Source organism: Rhipicephalus microplus, chromosome 10 (genome assembly GCF_043290135.1).
Source record: "Rhipicephalus microplus isolate Deutch F79 chromosome 10, USDA_Rmic, whole genome shotgun sequence".
Taxonomy (NCBI): Eukaryota; Metazoa; Arthropoda; class Arachnida; order Ixodida; family Ixodidae; genus Rhipicephalus; species Rhipicephalus microplus.
The window spans coordinates 46821776-46842642 of NC_134709.1; the positions used below are offsets into that span (position 1 = coordinate 46821776).

General features: G+C 43.9%; 2 protein-coding genes across 2 annotated transcripts; both read left to right on the forward strand.

Moving 5' to 3' along the window:
- Positions 1-502: 502 nt before the first annotated feature.
- On the forward strand, positions 503-4069 carry LOC142774224 (lysosomal protective protein-like). Its single transcript, XM_075874617.1, has 3 exons — positions 503-748; positions 1942-2141; positions 3829-4069. Exons 2-3 carry the CDS (start codon positions 1966-1968, stop codon positions 4067-4069), a joined length of 417 nt encoding a protein of 138 aa, XP_075730732.1. The 5' UTR covers positions 503-748; positions 1942-1965.
- A 5108-nt stretch (positions 4070-9177) lies between these two features.
- Positions 9178-19915, forward strand: LOC142774714 (lysosomal protective protein-like). The gene is made up of 8 exons (XM_075875617.1): positions 9178-9444; positions 10598-10689; positions 11284-11380; positions 12207-12368; positions 13980-14098; positions 16611-16770; positions 19147-19239; positions 19780-19915. The coding sequence occupies exons 4-8, from the start codon at positions 12249-12251 to the stop codon at positions 19861-19863; spliced, it is 576 nt and encodes a 191-aa protein (XP_075731732.1). The 5' UTR covers positions 9178-9444; positions 10598-10689; positions 11284-11380; positions 12207-12248; the 3' UTR covers positions 19864-19915.
- The last annotated feature ends 952 nt before the right edge of the window (positions 19916-20867 follow it).

The following is a 20867-nucleotide window of genomic DNA, read 5'->3' on the forward strand; positions in this document are numbered from 1 at the left end:
GTGGCCTAAGCGCTGGAGTAGGTGGACGTTTAAATGTAATACATGTCTGCACTCGCCTTCTGCGTAACGAGAAAAAGGGAAATGATTGTAAAGAGTCTACACTAATACTGACTACAATGGTCGTGTAGCTGAATTATCAATACAATCAAACTTACGTACACGCAAGCTAAAGATATCGCCCCCGGGTTCGTTGCGTTTTTCACACCTTTTTCTAGAAGGCAGAATATTGTGCCTACTGGATTCACACACAAAGATACACTTCATTTTGTTGCGCCTGGTCAACCTGCACTCAAGACCAAAAGGCTCAGTGACAGTACACCCGTGTTAATGTACAGCCACGGTACTTCTGTCTCTGGCAAATGAAAAGATAGCATATCGAATGATTGGATAGCGCCCTATAATTCTGTTCATATCCGCTGTTTTTTATCTTTGTCGACCACATCAAGCTTTCGCTATATTGAGCTATAAGAGAGATTACACTGATTGTGTACCTGCCACCGTAAAACAATAGCCATTGTATCGTTACGGTGAGCAGCAATGTCCGATGGAAAAAATGATTGCCACGTTACCAACAAAATGGTGGCTCACGCCATTTCATGCGACCAAGTAATCAACTGTAGTATTCGAAGGAATACAGATTATCAGCTTTATAGAAGGTCGACAAATGACACACACTTCGAAACAGGAGTCGCGAACAGCTCTCACGACTACAGAGAGCCTTGAAAACACCACATTGACTTCTTCGAAGGTGCGTAGCATAGCTGTCTTCTGCAACGCATTGTTTTTTCGTGTTTGAAGATGCATGCTGACGCTACTGAAGTTGTTCACATTGAGCACTGCTAGTTGTGCCTTGTCTTTTAATGAAATATTAGGCATAACGAAGGCGTATCTAAAAGCAGGCTCATATCAAATGATATTTTTGGAGAAGGAATGGGGAGAGGGCGCTTGCTGAATGCCGAGACGATTGGTAAAAAAATACAACAGCTTTATTGATTTATTATTTTCCGTAAAATAGCCCCCTACATCAGAGTTTTTAATGGGGCGGGTGAGCCTCAAGTTCACGTTTCTCCACGGACCCGACTACGAACCCGATACACATAGACACATGCTTACAGGTACAGATGCGAGCATTACGTACTTTAGGACAAACTGAATAGTGTAAAAGCTTCTGCGCAGCTGAATAACAATGAAAAAACTTAAACGTGCGCGTTCAATGCTAAATTATATGCCACCGTGCATCTGCATGCTTCTTCATAAAAAAAAAGCAACAGAAAATGTGAAAGCGAAAAAATGAGCAGTTAAACAAATAGAATATGAGGTTAATGAACAGGAAGCGCAATCACATTTTAAAATTTTGAGCACCCGATTGGCACCGCATCTGCATAAACTGGTGTCATTCAATATTACCAAAATGAATAAAGTGTTTTTTATGATAAAGAGGATGATACATGCGGACTGCCGCAATGGCTAAAATACTCTACTACGATAGCCATAAATGAACTAGGGATGAGAAAAATAGCCCACTAACTAAGCAGAGACCTTGCAGAGGTTGCTTATAGATAGTTGATTGTGTTGTGTATTCTGCGGAACAAGTAACCTTTGGCCACAAAGTTCTTGAAAGAGCTGGCCTGTACCCACAAATCACTAGATATACCCCAATACTGCAGAAATGTTATCAATAAAATTTGCATTTGCCATGTCATGTGTGGCGACTTGTCATAGGTCATATTCGTAGGTGATCGAGTGCAAGGACATAAGTGTAGCCATTGAGAGTTTTTTTTAATCTTATCAAAAAAAAACATATATACGGCTGGCATATAAAAATCAGAATACACGCTCGAGAAATTATGCTAATTGAGGTAGCACGAAAATTTTTCTCAAGAATATGTTCTACGAGTTGTCACAAAATTGGTTCTGTATTGTTTTAAACCTGATCGATAGGAGAGAAGTAGAGCGTAGGAGGTGATGTGGTTCACAAAGTTCCTTGCCTTGTTCATCACCACGGCGCCCTTGCTGAGCGTTACGGCCCAAGGGCCAACGCAAGACGAAATCAAGTCACTCCCGGGACTGTCTGTCAAGCCTACTTTCAAGCAGTACTCAGGATTTCTCAACGCAGGACCAAATCGACGCCTGCATTACTGGTGAGCTTATAACTCTTGAAAGCTAACCGTTCCTGCCGAAGAAAAAAAATGAGAGCAATTAGGCAGGGTTACCTGCTCCATCGATGGATAAAAACGAAGGCCTGAATGACCGGTTTGATGGCTCTCATTCGTGACACCGAGCTTGACCCTGATAAGAAAGGAACCAAGTTTCCAGATAATACTGACGACTTTTTTAACTGATACTGTTGGACGATGACAGTGGTTTCCTAATTAGCACGCATTCTTACTAAATAGTTCACAAGAGAAGTGTATCACGAACCCACGTCAAACGCGCTGTGCTTAGACAAAGTGTCAATATATGTCATAAAAGTGTACACTGCAGCCCCGCCGCGGTGGTCTAGTGGCTAAGGTATACTCAACTGCTGACCCACAGATCGCGGGATTGAATCCGGGCTGCGGCTGCATTTTCAACGGAGGCAAAAATGCAGTAGGCCCATGTGCTCCAATTTTGGTACATGTTAAAAAAGCCCAGGTAGTCAAAATTTCCGGGAGCCTTCCACTACGGCGTCTCTCATGATCATATGGAGGTTTTGGGACTTTACACCCCACATGTCAATCATCATAAAAAAAATGCCACTGTGTTCACTGCCCCATTGCCCAGTATCTGTGAACGTTGTTTGGCTTACGAAGGAGATCCAACTAAAAGGCACAGACCGGCCAACACTACCTAAAATATACCGCAATTGAACCTTAGCTAACCAGTATTAGTAAGCGGTAACGAGTTCCACGGCTCTACACGTAAACACGGCTCTTTTAGTTACGTGACTTATCGAAACAATTCATTAACCTGGACTGCTCTTGAAGGTATCGCATGGTTTTTTCTCTGAATATCTAATAATGGACGTCGGCCAGCTTGTTATGCCACAGAATTATAAAAAAACTGTTGACAGTTTCTTAATAAAAAAAAACAAGGCGTATTATAAAAAGTCAAAAAATCGTTCGAAGGCCACAGCGAGAGTATTACATAAACCTGTCCACTAATAATCGTTTCCTGAGCATGCTGAACAATCGCAATGCTAGAGTTTTACACAGTACTGACAAACACATACACACACTAAAAGGCCAAGAGGCAAGTTGAACTCGTGTCTGTGGTACATTTACATACGTTCTTAGTCAACAGTGATGACAATCCACGGTTTCACCTTCAATCTTCGTCGCCCTACAGCTGCTCAGGAGCTTGTCCTGATCCCTTCGCGGGCGAGCAGACGCCAGGGGAGATGCCGAGCAAGCGACGCGACGCGGAAACATTCTTGTGTAAGGGCGAACGGGCCTTATCTTAGAGGCTAAGGGTCTTCTTGACAGTGCTGAAAGGAACTTTTGAAATGAAGTATAGGTTGCATCCCATACATTTCAGGACAGTAAATTTTGCCCGGTAACAAGAACTTAAACCTCTAACTGTACTCGAAAGCGAAATTTGAGGCTAAACAGTGTTCATACAGGCACCAATTTTGAATATAGACATATATAGGCACCTAGAAGAATGTAGGCACAAACTTCTAAAATAGGCAATGTAAAAACACTTTAAAAGCCCTTATAAGCTCCTAATTCATGCTCATATATCAAAGCGGCACGATAGCAACGCAAGAAACTAGATAGGCATTTGCCTATAGTGCGCTATCTACAGTCCTTACGTACGGTAGATATATGACCTCTGCATACAATGCAGGTTTGCAGCGAGCCAGACACCGAAAGCATCTTTGGATCCGGTCGTCATCTGGGTGAACGCGGGACCTAAGGGTTGCAGTTCGATGCTTACTCTAATGACGGAGCATGGACCGTTCCGGCCAACGGACAACGGGCGACGCCTCGTACCAAATGACTTCAGCTGGAACAAGGAAAGTGACGTTACGCTTCCCAATATTTCTGTTTTTTTCGGCCTGCTGACGTATCTCCGTACGTTAGACTAGTTGTCTCTCAAACGACAATGCCCTACCCTGCATCTTTTTCGTTCACTACTTCCGGTCCCTCTACGCTGTGGTGTGCGCGCTAATCAAAATAGTAATAATATCTAGGGTTTTGTTTTCCAAAACAATGATATGATTATGAAATACGCCGAAGTGTAAGGCTCCAGAAAATATGTCCGTTTGGTTTTCTTCAACTTGCACTGACATCGAATGGGGTACCCGCTTTGTTGGTGGTACAACCCACTTTGCTTCTCCATAGGAACTTTTTTCTGTTTCACATTTTTCTAGCTATATGGGTCTTTTTCAGACCCACAGGCAGCCGCCCAAGTTACACTGAATATAGAAGAAACAAATTTTTAAATAGTTGGCGGATCCCACGGACCACGCGAATTAACGTTATGCGAAAAATGCGGATGGAAGGCCGTTAACTACGCGCACTACCAGCATAAACTGTGGCAGTCTGAAATGTTTCATTAGCACGTTGTGGTGGTTAGGTGCACACACATCGTGAACACGCGCACATATGTGACGTATCTGTGACGCCTATCTGTCAATGGGCCATGAATACGCTTCCAGTGGAATGTTGACGAGTGCTTAACTAGGAACAAATCACTGTGAAATGTCAGCACCTTGTGCAAAAGTATAGTTGTTCAACCATCTATTAAGGCGGCAATGAGGAGCCTATGTACACTGATGTATGACGAGTAGTTCAGTTGCTTCAATTTGTTCATGTCGTTTATGAAGGAGAGGTCAACGAGACCTCAATTTTTCATCGAGGCAACGAGATCTTGGGAGGCTCCGTTTACATGAAAATATATTTCATGTTTTCTGCGCACCAGGTCTAGTTGTGATTTCAAACACTCACAGTAAAGTCGCCAGCAGTGATGAGAAGCGGTAAGCTGATATTTATCTCTCAGGCCAGCGAGAAGGTGGACCCTGTACAATGTTAAACAAATGAGCTTCAGTGGATGACGCTTCACTATAATTGCCGTTATCACTATTTAAACCTCCTTGCGTTATCACGACAAGAGAGCTGTATGATAGAAGTGCGTATGTAGTGTGTACAAGATTGTCTAGCCAGCACTGAAATCACAACTGACGTTTCACGAGCACTACGGTCTACTTCAAAAGCAGTTCCGAGACCCGGAGTGGCTCTGTGGTAGAACACTCTATTGCCACTCAGAATGTGAGATTCGATTCCTGCTGGGACCATGATATATATTCTATGCGTTCGTTGGGTCAATGCTGTCGATGCCAGCTTTTAGGGGCGAAGCTCCTTGGGGCTAACCTTGTTGGTGCCCATTCAACCCCACTAAACACAAACCGAAACTGAACACCTGCACAAAAAAAAAAAAAGGAAAACATATGTGTGAACAACAAGACTTTGTGTGCAATGAACTATACGTCAGCATTATACATGACCATCCTAGCCGCTTTCTGTAAGTCTGTTCAGCCATCTGTCCATCCATCCGTCCTCGCATCCGTGCATAAGTCCACCTATCCTTCCATGCGTCTGCCGTTCATACGACTGTCCTTCATACAAGCCGGCAACTTCAACGTAGACATTATGAACCTTAGAATCTATAGCTTCGCCCACTCGTCATCATTAATTTTCAAGAGCCCGGCCGGCATTCCTCCATCACGAAGTTAGGCAGACGCCGTCAGTTCTTTATTCTATGACGCGGTACTGTCTGAGTAACGTCGTCGGCGTGAAATGCAGCATGTCGCATTTCGTGACGGTTGCCGCCAGGCCTCGCTGACAGACGCTGGTCGCACCTAGCATCAGACTATAGAGTGCTCCAGTTTTGCTAGCGTAGCGTCGCTGCGCCCAGCGTCGCGCGCATCAATGCTACGTGTGCTCGCCGCCGTTTCGCTAGCTTCACATATGCCAAGTTTGGTATTACGGAACGTGAATGTACGACGAAGTTATGTGACTGCCGCAAGCATGATAATCATGAGATGCGTGTCATGTAATCACATGGCCACATGCCACGCTCGCGATGTGCTCGTGGCCGTTTCGCTAGCTCCACATATACAAAATTTTGTACTGCATGACGAATACACGACAAAGGTAAATTACACGTCCGAACATGATAATCATGACATGTCATGTAAAACATGACTACGTGCTACCCTCATTGCGTGCTCGCGGTCGTTTCCCTAGTTACCGATATACCAAATTTGGTATCACGTGACGTGAATGGATGACGAATTCAAATGACACGTCCAAATATGATAATCTGGACATGCATGTCATGTAAAACTTAATTATATGCTACGCTCATAGCACGCTCGCGGTTGTTTCTCAAGCTCTTCATATTTGGTATTAGGTGACGTTAATAGAATACGAAGGTAAATGACACGTCCAAAATCATCATCACACGGAGGGCATTTACGTCATGGTTTTACCTGCGCATCCTAACGTTGCGCTGATTTCAAAGTGGCATATCAACCTTCTTCATTCGTGCTTCGCACATCATCGATTCCCACTGTACGTGGAATCTGCCAATTTTTTGATTAATCCTGCTTGGGTAAGCCGCTGTGTCCTCTGCCCCTTAACTTTGTGAGCACGCACTACTTTTCGCTGATGCTACGCTGCCACCCTGACGATCGTGTAGCCCGGGTGGAAGCACCAACCCGGCTGCCCGGTCAGGGTTTTACCAGGAGGGAGAGGTTCATTCTACTTCGCTTGGGATGGCGCCGGGCCGCAGGCCAGGCGCCATCGGCTTGGCAGAGCCTCGTCCCCTTCGTGGACTGCGTGTGCGGCAGATGAAACCATCGAACAACTGTGGTGTGCCTGTTCAGTGCTTCACACACCACATGACGTCTTCACACACCACATGACGTCTCCGTCGCCATGGATTGCCCGCGGTTACACAAAGGAACTTCCTCTTCCCTGCACGGCACCACACCCAGGGGTTCAAGGCGGTTCTTCGAGTCCTTGAGGACACTAGAATGGACAACCGGCTGTAGAAGCCGCCTGCCAGGTCCACGGTCTTGTACGCCATTTCTCTTCTTCTCTATTCTCTACATATTTATTCATCTCACACCATTGCTACAGACGCAGAGCCATGCTCCTAATTAAGGCTGTAGAAGTTGCGTCTTTTCGTTTCCTAAACCCCCCTCTCTATCTCTCTCTGGAGTGGCTCCCCGCCTGCTATCCCTTTAATCACTCTTCCTGAGCATCGCACGCACAATTGCACCAATCCAGGAAAGGCTGTCGCAGAGTGCGGACAGCTGCTTTGTCAACGGCCTGTTGCCTTGCCACCGCCTTCGATATTTCACGGCGAGAGTCTCGGAGACAATGCGCTATAATTCTTCTCGTGCAAATAGGCGATGCTGCAACTGCACGGCTCGCTTTTGGTTGGATTTCACTTAGAGACGTGCCGTGAAAAATGGGGATGGCTCGCACTCATCCGTTTGCCGCGCATCGCTCCCGCGTTCTGCGACTCCTGCCGCTCGCGAGAGCATCGTTGCCGCACGCCGCATTTCACGCACGTTTTTTGACGCTAATGAGTACTTGGCAAGACCCCAACGCGCTAGTGCATTCTGACTATTCAACGCTCGTCTGCCAATCGTTATTCCTCGACGCCATCAGATGATTGCTGAGAGTGGAAGCTGTGGCCTCTCCCCCTTACACTCCCTCATCAATCGCGTGAAGCCGACGCGCGATGAACACACGTTGTCTGTGTGGCGTGGTGATGAACCCGCGTGCCGTGCCCTAAGGGTTGTGGAAGGGTAACCGCTACAGAAGCTACAGATAATTCATGTTGCGCTCCATTTTCAAGGACGCGTTAACATCGAGCAAGGTACCCGTGATGATGGGGACTTTTCGGTTAAGCCATGCGCTGCTTCGAATGCTACTCATGGTTTCGTTTAGTGAAAGACAGTGTAATTTTTCGTACTCCTTTGTTTCTTCGCATTTACATTATTATTACTTCTAACAACATCCCCTATACTCCTCTGGGCATCAGCCTTTTTGTTATTATCAATATTGTGTCCAAGAAAAGAAAAACCGAGGCCTTAAATTTACACTTCTTTTCTTTCATGAATAATAATGGTGCATAAAGTGTAGCACGGCCATATAGGTTGCCATCAATGTCTGTTTGTTCTAATTGTTCATTTACCTTTCTTTCTTTCTCTAGTTATTTCCTCTATTATTCCCCCTATCCTTCACTCCACATGCATGGTAGCCAACCTAGCTTGGTTAGCAGGGAGCTTAGCTTTGTTAACCTTCCCACCTTTCTCCTTCGTCTCTCTCTCTCTCTCAAGAATGCAATGACCACCATCAAATGAGAGAGAGGGAAAAAAGTTTATTCGGTCACCAATGACTGAACGTGGCTGGGTCCCTTATTCCAGGAAACTTCTGGCCTGGACCACCTGCCGGGCCCACGCGACGAGTTGGCACTGGCGAACCTGTAAAAGCGGCTTCGCAACTTGAAGTTCTGTGCTATGCTTTACATATAACGTGGATAAACTAGAATAAACTGATATGCGAGTGTTACTCATCCTGGTGATGGAGCGCCACTGATTTTCTTTTCAATATGGCATATATCAGGACAAAGTGCCCAGTGACGAAAGGGAAAACAATGTCGTCAATTGTAACCTAGTAGTTTAAGATCCATGCAAATATATGTAAAAATAAAAGGAATGCTTTAGTGAAAGCATTACAATTCATCAATGAGTGTACGATTTATTATGTCGTCTACGTAGTGTACAACGCTACAAAATGTTTAATGCAGTCTAGCATGCCGTAAAGAACGGCCTCACGCATAGTTGCACTTGGCTGGGTTCGATTGTTGTTTCCAGATCTCTTTCAGACACGTGTCTATATTTAAATTATTGTTCTGATATTTATGCTCACATACCATATTATCACTCTCGCACAAATGCCCCGTCTAAGGTATTAAATAAATACCAGCGTCTTTTCTCAATTTTCTGTGATGCTAATTATTGCTGGGATTTCCCTGCATGATGAATTGATCTTCAGAATTGTGAGTTTCACAATGGAAAGAGCAGTGTCATTGTCATGTAGGGTTTGTACGCCTACTTCTAATGACATTAAAAAAACTTTGTTACTAACAGGCGATGCTGAGTGACTACTGGCTGCTTCTTCACTACTCTCCTGCAAACAGGTTGCCAACATTTTGTTCCTGGACGCACCGGCAGGATCCGGCTACTCGTACGACGCCACCGGAAACTACGCGACCGATGACGATCAGGCTGCCGATGACACGTACCTGGCCATACTGGACTTCTACCACAAGTTTACTCTTTACGGCACCAACGATCTATACGTCATCGGCCAGGGTCAAGCAGCCACGCACGTGACTCTCGTCGTCGAGCGGCTACTCGAAGAGCCTACGGTCAAACTGAGGGTAATTGTCCAACACGTATTGGTGGGCTAGTTGGTTGTACGTGGATACACAACACGGCCCAGAAATGCGATACAAGGCACTACGTGAAGACAAAAGGCGCCCTTAAAACTCATGTTTATTGTAGGACCCACTGCTGTGCGTACCACGTCAGTGTATTCATCCAGCCTTATGAGTGTTGCCCTGTCAATCAGTATAGCGCCGCTGTAACTTCGCCTTGTTTGGTTTTCACGTCATTTCTTACCTTATGTGCTCTACGAAACCATTTTTCAGTGACACTTAGATACATCATATGTAGGGGACAGCGTTTCAATTGCCTATCACATTTTAATGCGCCAGTTCTCGGGCTGCTGTCCATGCCTCCAGTCCGTTTAACTGTCGGACTCTGACGTTATATATTGATTATAAAGCTGATATTACGGGTAGTGTAAGTGTCTTAAGAACGCTATCTCATCAGACATTGTACGTATCGTCGCTATGCAGCCTAAATAACTGCTGGGATTTTACGTGCCAAAAGTACGACGTGATTATGAGGCATGCCGAAGAGTAGGTTTTCGGAAATTTGGACCAGCAGAGTTTTCTAACGTGCGCCTAAACCTACGTACACGCAACTCTTGAATTTTCTCCTCCTTCGAAAATGCCATCGACGCAACAGGTACCTAACCAGTTACTCTTGCGTCGGCAGCCGAGCACCATAATCACTGTACCAGTACTTTGCTATCTACCTTCACCAATAAAAAGATTTGCTCGCGAGCCCGACTCTGCCGAATCTCGCATTGTAGCTTAAGAATTACATAAAGTAACGTGTGAACGTGATTTTGTGTAATTCTGAAGTGGGAGTGAACTATTGCTAATGAATATCAGGTATTGTTCATGTCTGTAGGATACCGCACATTCTATGTGTGTAGAGTTCACTATCGGCTCCCGCTTTCACTAGAAGGCCATGTCGGGATACACTGGGGATATCACTAAACTTAGCTTCACAATCAGATCAATGAAAGTAGTACCTTGGCTGAGCAGCCGTAATGACGCGCTTCTTCCTATTTTTGTGTTACCAATGTCTTACAAGAGTTGATTCTTCCGATATCATCTCACGAGATTATTTTGCAGTATTATCTTATCAGAACTGATTGAGGTGCTCATTTTTTTATTTTAGGGATATGCCATCAACAACGGAATCCTGGACAATCGTTTCCGCAGAAACGGCCTGATTTTCTTTGGCTACTATCATGGACTCTTCGGACGAAGGTACAGCCCTCTGCTTTTTTCGCATGCAAATGAGTTTTCCAGTAAGCCGCGCTCGAGTGTATGGCGAGTAATATGTTATTACCCTTTAAAATATTGAACGAGCCGCAGTCTGATTGTTACGCAGAAACTTGACACCCTGCTTTGGAAAATAAAGTATCAATAGCCACTCATAGGAAGTAGACTCTCGTGCCCGTCTTTCCGTGAAAAAAAAACAGTGTTGTATTCATCAACGCAGCGTTTATGTAAAACATCACGTTGTGAATATGGTATAATTTGTATCGAAGTGAAGCTAAACACCTTGTATTAATCTCCGATTTCAGTGATGTTTTTTTCGAGCACTGCTCCTCACGCGTCTGTTGGAAAAGACATGAGCAGCCACAGTCCCAAATTATACGGAAGTTCAGTTCAGTAAACTTTGCTTTCCAGGGTGCACACTTTTAGATTCTCAGTAGTCTGTCAAGTTCTCTGTGTTTCTTCAAGTTTTTTTCGTCATAATTGTTATATGTTGTGAAATTTCTGGCATAAACTTTAGAGCCATATACAAATTTGCTTGATTGTTTTTTTTTTCGTTTTATTTTCCTGCTATCTTTCAAGGCTGTGGAAAAAACTGACTACTAACTGCTGCAATGGAGTCGTTACACGACGTTCGTGTAACTTCGTGGATTCCACCTCGGTAACCTGTCAGGAAGCGGTAAGAGCGGCGTCTTCCACTACTACGCATGCATCTCTGATAAATACATATAAAGGAAGCTCTTCTGTAGTGAATTCATATCATGAACACAGATAAAACAAAAATCTGTCCTTGCTATGCACGGCTTGAGTTGTTAGCATGGTTTATTGTCTTATATTTTAAGTACAAATATAGCGACGAAATGATCAGAAGTGCATTTGTTTTTCCCAATAATGCATTCTGTCGAGGATTAGTGATAACTGGTGTTACTTGCGGCTGCAAGCTACATAAGCGTGCTATAGAGATTATTCGCTTTACATTAGCCACCAGTTGCACCTATAGAGTTCATAATTGGAAGTGCTTCACGTACAACATTGATTACCCCTTAAAGAGAGCGAGATAAATAATCCTCAGTGAACAATACTATTTTATGAATGTTATTGTAGATTTTGTAATTTTGATTGTATCAAGCTTATCCTTTCGAGAATAAATGAAGGCTGATGTCCAGTTTCATCTTTTGTTTATAAGCATAAGTTCCGAGTTTGTTCCTCAATTAAATGCAGCCTTGCTTCTTCATGAGTACAATGTAGTCAACGCTTGTTTCTAACTACTTTTTTTTGTCTAAGCGCACACTGTCTATAACCATATAACCACGGCGTCATGAGTTAGTGCGTAGACAATGCACTCCAACCATATTTCGTTCTCGTGCTTTCAGTGGCTAACTACGTCCGCCACGTAGATAGATATACGAGAGACATTTTAGGTGTTTTAAACAACACAATTTGTGACATTTCACCTCATCAATGTTTCAAAATTAAGGTCACCTGAAATGCGTCCCTCCGTACAGGTAAAAGAAGCCGGAAACATATTGGGAACTGAAGGGCTGAACATGTACAATATCTACGCAAAATGCGAACCATCGAAGAACGGCTCGTTTAGCGCATTCGAGAGTCATAAGTCCCGAAGGTCCCGAAAACTGTTCGTTCGGCGTTCAGGGGTGACATATGAGGTAAGTTTTTAGGCACCCATGTCTATACATGCAGTGGAAACTACTCGGCAGAGTCTCATTGCATTCATCATTCAGGCACCTTCTTCCCACCAAAAAAGCAGCACAGCATTTGTTTCACTTATTACTTTTATGCGAAATAAGCGTTCTCCTTCTATGGAAGTTACAGGAATACTTTTTCTTTTCACGTATTTCTTTATGCTCATTTCAGCACCGTTGACGCAATCACTTTTCATAAAGCTGTCACTGTTATGTTATACGAAGTAAGGTGGTGCCTAAGACGCCTGGCATTTACACAATTTGGGCACTTGTAGCCGCCTTCCATTTTTTATCTACTGAACATTTTTTAGAGGTAAAGGTACTTTGCGTCAACCCATGTCCCCTATTTATAGTACATAGTACCCTGACCATCAGCGTGACACGCTATGAATATACATATCCATATGCATATTCATAGGAAAAATGGTAGGTGTAACCTTAAGAGACAAGAAGAGGGCAGAGTGGATTAGGGCAGAAACAGGGGTTAAGGATACCATAGCTGAAATCAAGAAGAAGAAATGGACATGGGCCGAGCATGTAGCACGTAGACAGGATAACCGTTGGTCGTTAAGGGTAACTAACTGGATTCCCAGAGAAGGGAAGCGGGTTAGGGGGAGACAGAAGGTTACGTGGGCAGATGAGATTAAGAAGTTTGCGGGTATAAATTGGCAGCAGCAAGCACAGGACCGGGTTAACTGCTGACGGAACATGGGAGAGGCCTTTGGCCTGCAGGGGACGTAGTCAGGCTGATGATGATGATGATGCATATCCATATTGCCCATATTGGTATCCATATGAATATGAATATCTATAGAGATACATGACTATCCATGTAGATACCCATATATGTATGAGCATATTTTAATGATATATATATGAATATCCATACAGATATTCATTTATATTCCATACAGATATTCATTTATATTTTCATAATATCCATATTCATATATGGGCGTCCTCATGGGTATTCATATGATATCCATAAGACTATCCATACGGACATCCGTACATCACGTGCTTGTTGGGATCAATTAACGATTTTGTATATACTGTAAACACGTCTTGTCACGTCTTTTCATGATCGAGTAGGCAATGTACGATGGTTAGTGGTCCCCCAGAGCTTCGCCCACTGGTCTTCGTTCAATTCGTGGATATGATGTGATTTTTTTTCCTCTCCAAAGAACCTAAACAAAAAAGAGGGCAATCCGCATGGAGACTGGCACCGACTGCGGACGAAGACATTGCGAAACTTGCACACACTTTCGAGGATGCATACCCCCGAATGTCGCGATGAGTGCCCCGGGTGCGGAGGGGAACTAACACTGACACACGTGACATGCCGATGTACCTTCACGTCTGGCCACGGCCAACTCCGTGATAGTACAAGTGCGTTAACCTTACCAAACTGGTCATGGCAGGGTCCACTCTCGGAGCCGCTGATTGAAATCCAATTGGCCACCCGAGATCAGGCTTAGTGAGCCGTTATAGCCGATAGAGCACTGAACCATTGACTCCATCTAGTTTGTAAGGTTTAAAAGTTGCCAATGAACATCTACTCTCTTTCTCTCTAAGGGTACTAGATGGAGCCCTCAGTGCTTGGACACGGGGGACGTGGTTGCCTACTTGAACAGGCAAGACGTAAAAAAGGCGTTGCATGTCGACGAGTCACCTAATCCATGGATACCGTGCAGGTAAGCGTGGGCTTGTATATCACGCCCGTTTTCGATAACGGCAGCTTGTGTTAATATTGGCTACATTACCACATCGTGCAGGGATTCTAAACCATAAAAAGTTTACTAGATTGAGGAGAAAGAGCCAGGACTGAACGATTGATACAGATTGCACACTGACTAGTTCGCAAGTATCCCTTCGTAACATTTAGACGTATCAACCAATCCATGATGGAAAGGCATCTTTATCATCGCCTTCGCACACGAATGTACTGAACCTGCACCTTACCACGGCCTCCTCGAAAATATTCCTGCATCTATCGTGATTTCGCGTGGTCTCCGGGATCAGATGCATTGACAGCTTTACCCTGCACGTCACGTGTTTTTATAGCGACTTACAGATCGGCCCGTCTTCGACCGTGCGACGATGACATATGGTGAAAATATCATAGGAAATCACATTATGCACTGACCTAGCAACGCCCTAATAACGTCACACGTTTCTGGTGATCTGCGATGTACTGTGGTGAAGTAGTGAAACGGGGACATTTTTCGAATCACTCGGTTTCACGCCGAAGGTCGCTGTTCGCGTCTGATGGGGCATCTACAGGTTTCACCCTAAAAAGAAATGGTACATAAGTTGCGTTTTTTGGTGAGTCGTTCCTTGCCGCCAGACTTTTACACATTGCACCAAATGAGTAGCCACTTTTAATTACATTACCTTGTGCAGTTGGCTCGCCACTTTCCGCTAAAGAGTCCTATGTTAGGCTCATAGCTACAGGCCATTCATGATGGAGAAGTGCCGGGTGCACGGGGATAACGTAAGGATAGCACTCGAAATACGTGACAATCATCCTTTGGGCAAAAAGACACCCGAAATACACCCTAATTTTGTCAGAGTGTATGAGACATTTGGGAAGTCTGTTTGACACGAAACCGAAATGGCGGGAAGAACACTCCACAAAGGCTGATTTCTTCGTAGGACGTATGGCTCGGTGCTGAAACCTACGTAGAAAGGAGTAGGCTGATTGGAATGACATGGAAGCGAAACCTCGAAACAGTTAGAGCGACAAACTACTCTTTCAGAACTCCGCTGCAAGCGTTGCGTATCGGGTGTTCGTTGTCACACGAGAAAATGAGAATAATTGGCATTCTTGAAGTTTATATGCAAATCCTAACACGCGCATTTGTGTGTTACGCCACAGATTTCAATGTAGTTGTCGCATACCGACCTCCTCAGCTGAATGAAGCTCCACGAAACACGTTATAGTAATGCTTGCGGTTTCCTCATAACAGAAGTCGTTAGTTTCGAACGACAAGAAATTACGCAGGCCTTACGATACACCGAAAAAAGCATCTGACGTAATGATCATGGGCTCACGCATAGGGGCGTGGCCGTCATCGCCCTTCTAACCGGGGGCCGCAAAGTTTGACCACACCCTTTATGCCGAAAGCCTTTCGTGTGGCGTACCTTTAACTATTTGCTTGCCATCGTTTACTCCCGGAGATCCAAAGACTAAATGGAGACATTAATGTAATAGAATTCACTACTTCATTTTTGTTTTTTCTTTAACCGATGGTGAAGCATGTTTTTTTTTTTTACTCGCGGAACGCGAACCCGGAGGTTTGCAAGAATGATTCAGCATAGATTGAGGACGATGCAGTGAGAAATGGAACTGAAAATGATAGGTGTAACCTTTAGAGAGAGGAAGAGAGCAGTGCGGGTCAGGAAACAAACGGGTGTGAAGCACATCTCAATCGAAATCAATACAAGAAATGGACATGAGAAGAGGTAATAGCGCATAGGCAAGATCACTGCTGCCTCATTAAAATTAACACATCGAATTCTAGAAGCCAAACGTGCGAGGGGGAAACAGAAAATTAGGTTGGCACATAAGATTAAAACGTTTGCGCATGAGAGGTGGCTGCAGGGACAGGACCCCATTTGTTGACGGGACATGACTTTTGCCTTGTAGTGGGAGCAATCAGGACGATGATGATGATGGTGATACGTGTTTTTTTAGACTCGACCAACGGGTTAGATTAGGGGGAGAGATGTCTCGATGAAATACCCCCCGCCCCCCTCCTCCCGTGTGGAATTATCTTTTCGACGATTTGATATTGGAGCCAAAAGGCAAAAGGTGGCGTCATGACCAGTTTCTTTTTCGTTGCGACCTGTCTGGCTTATTAAGCGTCTTCCCGCGGAAAAACATGGTATGTGAAAAATTGCTTTTTTTGCGGCCTTTAAACTTAGTGAATCACACTGTTGCCATGAGTGTGTATATTTTGTAAGCCTAGCGTGCGCCCTCACACGTACAAAAATTTGCGCAAAACGCGCAGGTACGTGCTATACGTACCACACGGTTCATACATCAATATTTAACATGTTGCTGTGTGGACCGCATGTCTATAGAAGAAAGGGGGGATGTGGAGGAAGAAATGCACCTCCAATTGTCGCAGTGACTAATCTGAATACCCATGTTGGAGAAAATACAATGATAAAAGAAGGTTTTGTTCATTTTGCCATTTCCAGTGACGTGGTTAAGTATAAGGTCTTATACGACGACTTGCGGGAGATCATAAAGGAGATATCTTCCGGCGACAAAGTGAGGGCCCTGTTTTACTACGGCGACGTCGACATGGTGTCAAACTTTCTCGGCGCGAAGTGGTTCGTGGAAGACCTTCGAAAACAGGTGAGTGCCGGCAATCTTGTAAAATTCTCGCTCATCGCCGATGAAATATAAGGTTTTGCTACTCGGAAGACAGTAATCGCGTGTGTTCTAGTGCATTTAGTACATAATAATTCTTTGTTTTGGACAGCCAGACACCCCGACACACGGACTATAAAGTGCCCATTGGCCTTTGCGACAAAACATAACCTGTGGACAGCAGCCACTGCTATGAACATCTCTGCGAAATTTTGCAGTCGTGAGCGCGGCAACGAGAATTTGCAAGCGGAGTGCAAGCCGACCATTCTTTTTTTCATTTGCCGTATATTCACAAAAAGGACTGTCCTCACTGTCTTCGCAGTTGTTGGTATTATCGGCCAATACCCGGCATAAATGGAGGGGGGCGTTTCAATTAAATGCCCTTCTTACCACAAAGTGTCGCTACGGGTCGGCGTTGTACTCTATAGCGTGCTAACACAACCGAGTGGGCAACACTCTTTAATGCTAAATTCCAACGAGGGATAGACATCGCGTTATTGACTCTAGTTCAGGGTGACGACGTGTGAATCCTAGTGTCACTCTTACCTTTGTAGCTTCTGGCGCGCTGTTCGCAGGTCACTTGATAATTACTCGGAAATGTGGCTTGTGGCTCCTTTAGTAGAGGCAGAAATTAATTAAGCCAGAAACAAACGTGAGATCACTGAATAGGTTTTTTTTCTTACTCAGGCTAGTAGGCACATGATATGGAAGGCTGAAACTACGTTAAAACGTCCGACAATGTACGGTTTTGCCAGGTTACGTGTTGGGCGCAAACTAGTACAATAGGCCAGCGAAAAAGGTTAAGGCACATGGCGTGAAAAAAATCAAGTTTGACTATGAAGTGCGCCGGAACAGAGGCTCTATAGGGATTTTCTACCCACGTTGTTCTTCAGTGTTCACCAAAATGCAAGCACCGGGAGGCGTTCGCATATCCCCTTTCCTCCTTTCATCAAAAATGAGGCCGGCATGGTCGGGCATAGAGGCAGTGACTACGTTTTTAAAGCTGTTGACAATAGGGGCAAATCCAGCGTTGAAGGGTGATAGTGATGTCAAGCAATCGTGTTATTCCTTCGATGTATGGTGAAGGTTATTACGAAATGGTTTCTAGTGACCCAACGTTAACAATGGTTAACGATATGTACTGATGATGAACGTTCCCCATTTCGCAAAGACGCTCAGCTTGCAGCGTTCCTAGAATCTTCTACCATTACACTGCTGCCAGAAAATGAACCTGCGACCTGTTACGCATTACGCACTTCACGCTTGTTCAAGAAGCGACCGTGGAGCGCACGCCGTATACAACTTGACGAGCAGAAAGCAAAACTGTCCCTTACAAAAACGTTGTCGATTCGCCCTTGGGTACAAGGAATGGTCTATTTTCTAGTCTATGGTCTTGTCTATGGTGAATGGTCTATGGTCTTGGGTACAAGGAATGGTACAAGGCATGGTCGCGGCAGTTGGTGCACCTATAGTTACAGCAGCTGCAGTCGGTGCGCCTAGAATTATTTTATTGGGGTGCATATTCGAAAACACCGCGTATGGACAGCCCTGACAGATGGCTCACGTAGATCAGTGCTTATACCACAAATGAATGCACAAATAAAATATTTTGGGTTGAATCAATGAATGAATGCGCAGAATTTTGTTCCTGGTAAAATATAAGAGGGATATGTGACAGAGAAACACTTGAGACTCGGATACTGCCTATCGCGTTACTATTGGCAGAACCCAATAGGAGTATTTTATAAGCATACTAAAGTGAACAAATAAATTTGTTTAGAATGATGAATTTCACTATCAACACTTCAGTTCACCATAGGTTGATTACAGTCACTTTAGGCTATTCGTGCAAGAGATAATGAAGGCAGAACTTTCATTTTAAAATTTCCCGCCTGATTGACTGCGAGAAGTGTCGCAGATTTGGACGTGTATTTGGCGTAGTTTTGGGCCATTGACTCAGCGAAATTTTTTGAAACTTTGCACGTTAAATTTATAGCACCTTCAAAGGGCAACGTACTTGATTTTTACTGATTAAAAAGTACGTAAAACTAAGTGCAAATGATCAAATCTGTTACGTCATGGCGCTCCATCGTGGCTTAAAGTGGGAACTTCAAGGTAACGTCGCCACCATCAATTTATTTCTTTTGCTCATTTTATCGCTTTACAAGCGCCTTATCGAGGCAAGTGTGTTAAGTTAGGGATGTCGATACGGTTATTTACTAACGAGGAAAAAATAATTTTTCTCTTTTACGTTCTTCTGAGTGAGAATGTAGCGTCCTCTGAATACCTCTCGAGATATTTTCATAATCATTTTAGTAGCCCTACTAGCGCTTATCACAGGTGGTCTTTTTTTTCATGCAGACGTTAGTCACCTACGAGCAATGGCTTTTCGATCAACAAATTGGCGGCTATGTGGAGTACTACGCCGGGAAGATTGTATACCTCACAATAAAGGTTGGTATACAGCGCATGTGACGAGTAAACTTATTTAATATGTGCATTCGGGGTGAAATGAAATACATATAAGAAATTTTTATTATTTATTCTCGGAAATTTGTCTAAAGTGTCACGTGTAAGGCAGGTAAATTCACTGTGTTGCATTTTGTGGCTCTTAGTCGGGACGGAATCCCGGACGAGATCAATTCCGCGCATTTTCGGTCAGGGGCAGTGTACTGTGACCTTGCTACCCTCGAAGCCGGGTAGACACGCCAGTTAACGACTAATACGATCATATTAAAAAACTCAAATTGCTGCAAAATATTAAGAGCTGACTTAATGAGCTGCGCCACCTATCCCTTTAAGAAGACGTTTGCATCGTGGCAGCAAATTCAATACATAGTCTCGTCTTCGAATTTTGAATATTTCGATAACTCCTATTCATCAAAAAGGCGATGTAAGAAACCTGTTGATTCCTCCTGTTTTAATATAAAAATAACAATATTTCTAAGCAGAGGGAAGTGCATGAAAATAACATTTTCTTTATTATTCTTACAGGGCGCCGGACACAGAGTTTCAAGAGACAAACCACCCGTCTCACTCCAAATATTCGAGCGTTTTATTATAAATGCACCGTTCTGAACCCGGCAACGCTAACTAGTTTCCTTGTATAAACTCATATCGTCACCCGAAACGTCGTGTTGTTCCTCCGAAGACAGCAGGAAAAGCAATCATTCAAAATCTTCATAAGTACCCTCTTTGTTGATCTGTCGCAATGATATATAAAAATATCTTCGACTTACTGCATGCGCCGAGGTGTTGCGCTCATCGTCCGGGATTAAGCAACATGCATGGTTCCATAGACTTTACAGAATAAGATACGGCTAAAGCATAGGACCGCGTGTGAACGTTGGTGTAGCTATAGCTAATGGGAATCTTCGAATTGATCAGAGCACTGAGCTCAGCAGCATTTCTGCTGACGAGTGTAAGAAGAGACGGAGGAGGAAAGGCAAGCATGCTTCCGTATTGTATAAGATCACGACACTCGGAATAATAGAACGTTGTATACGAATAAAAAAAATGAGATAATATGAGCGAAGACACCAGTTCTGCAAAAAGGCACTCACCGAAGAAAGTGTTATGCAAATGGAAAGATCTGTTTATTTTAGACAACACAACGCCGAAACTTAAAATTGGTTTGTTATTTTGAACTCAATGCTGCTCACACATATGGGTACTATAACCTGCTTTGTGTAATAACTCTTAACTCTATACTTGCGTATTACGCACGCACTTAGCTCTCCCGTGGTTCATTAAGTGTGCCCTGTTTTGCGAGAGGGAAAAGTTCAGGAAGCACCTAAATACACGTAACAATTATTCTAAACTTAAACAATAAAAAATAATTCTTCTATGCACAGAATAACATTCCCGAACCAACTAATGGTTCATTGAATACGCAAAGCATACGACCACTGCATACGAACACCATAAGTCCCGTATGGTGTTCTGCAAAAGGAACAAGAGCACACGTAGAGGCTAGATTTTTACATATCCACAAATTAACAGAGGACAAGGTTTGCAGCTCTGCATGGTGTAAAATCGACGAATGATCAGTGTTTACTGACGTGTGATGAACGGAAATCGTC

Bases quoted from the DNA above. Each gene is read 5' to 3' on its own strand.
- LOC142774224 (XM_075874617.1), top strand. From the start codon at position 1,966: ATGTGGTTCACAAAGTTCCTTGCCTTGTTCATCACCACGGCGCCCTTG. The intron at 2,142-3,828 runs GTGAGCTTATAA...CATACAATGCAG, and splicing joins AATCGACGCCTGCATTACTG to GTTTGCAGCGAGCCAGACAC.
- LOC142774714 (XM_075875617.1), top strand. From the start codon at position 12,249: ATGTACAATATCTACGCAAAATGCGAACCATCGAAGAACGGCTCGTTT. The intron at 14,099-16,610 runs GTAAGCGTGGGC...TGCCATTTCCAG, and splicing joins AATCCATGGATACCGTGCAG to TGACGTGGTTAAGTATAAGG. The intron at 19,240-19,779 runs GTTGGTATACAG...TTATTCTTACAG, and splicing joins TTGTATACCTCACAATAAAG to GGCGCCGGACACAGAGTTTC.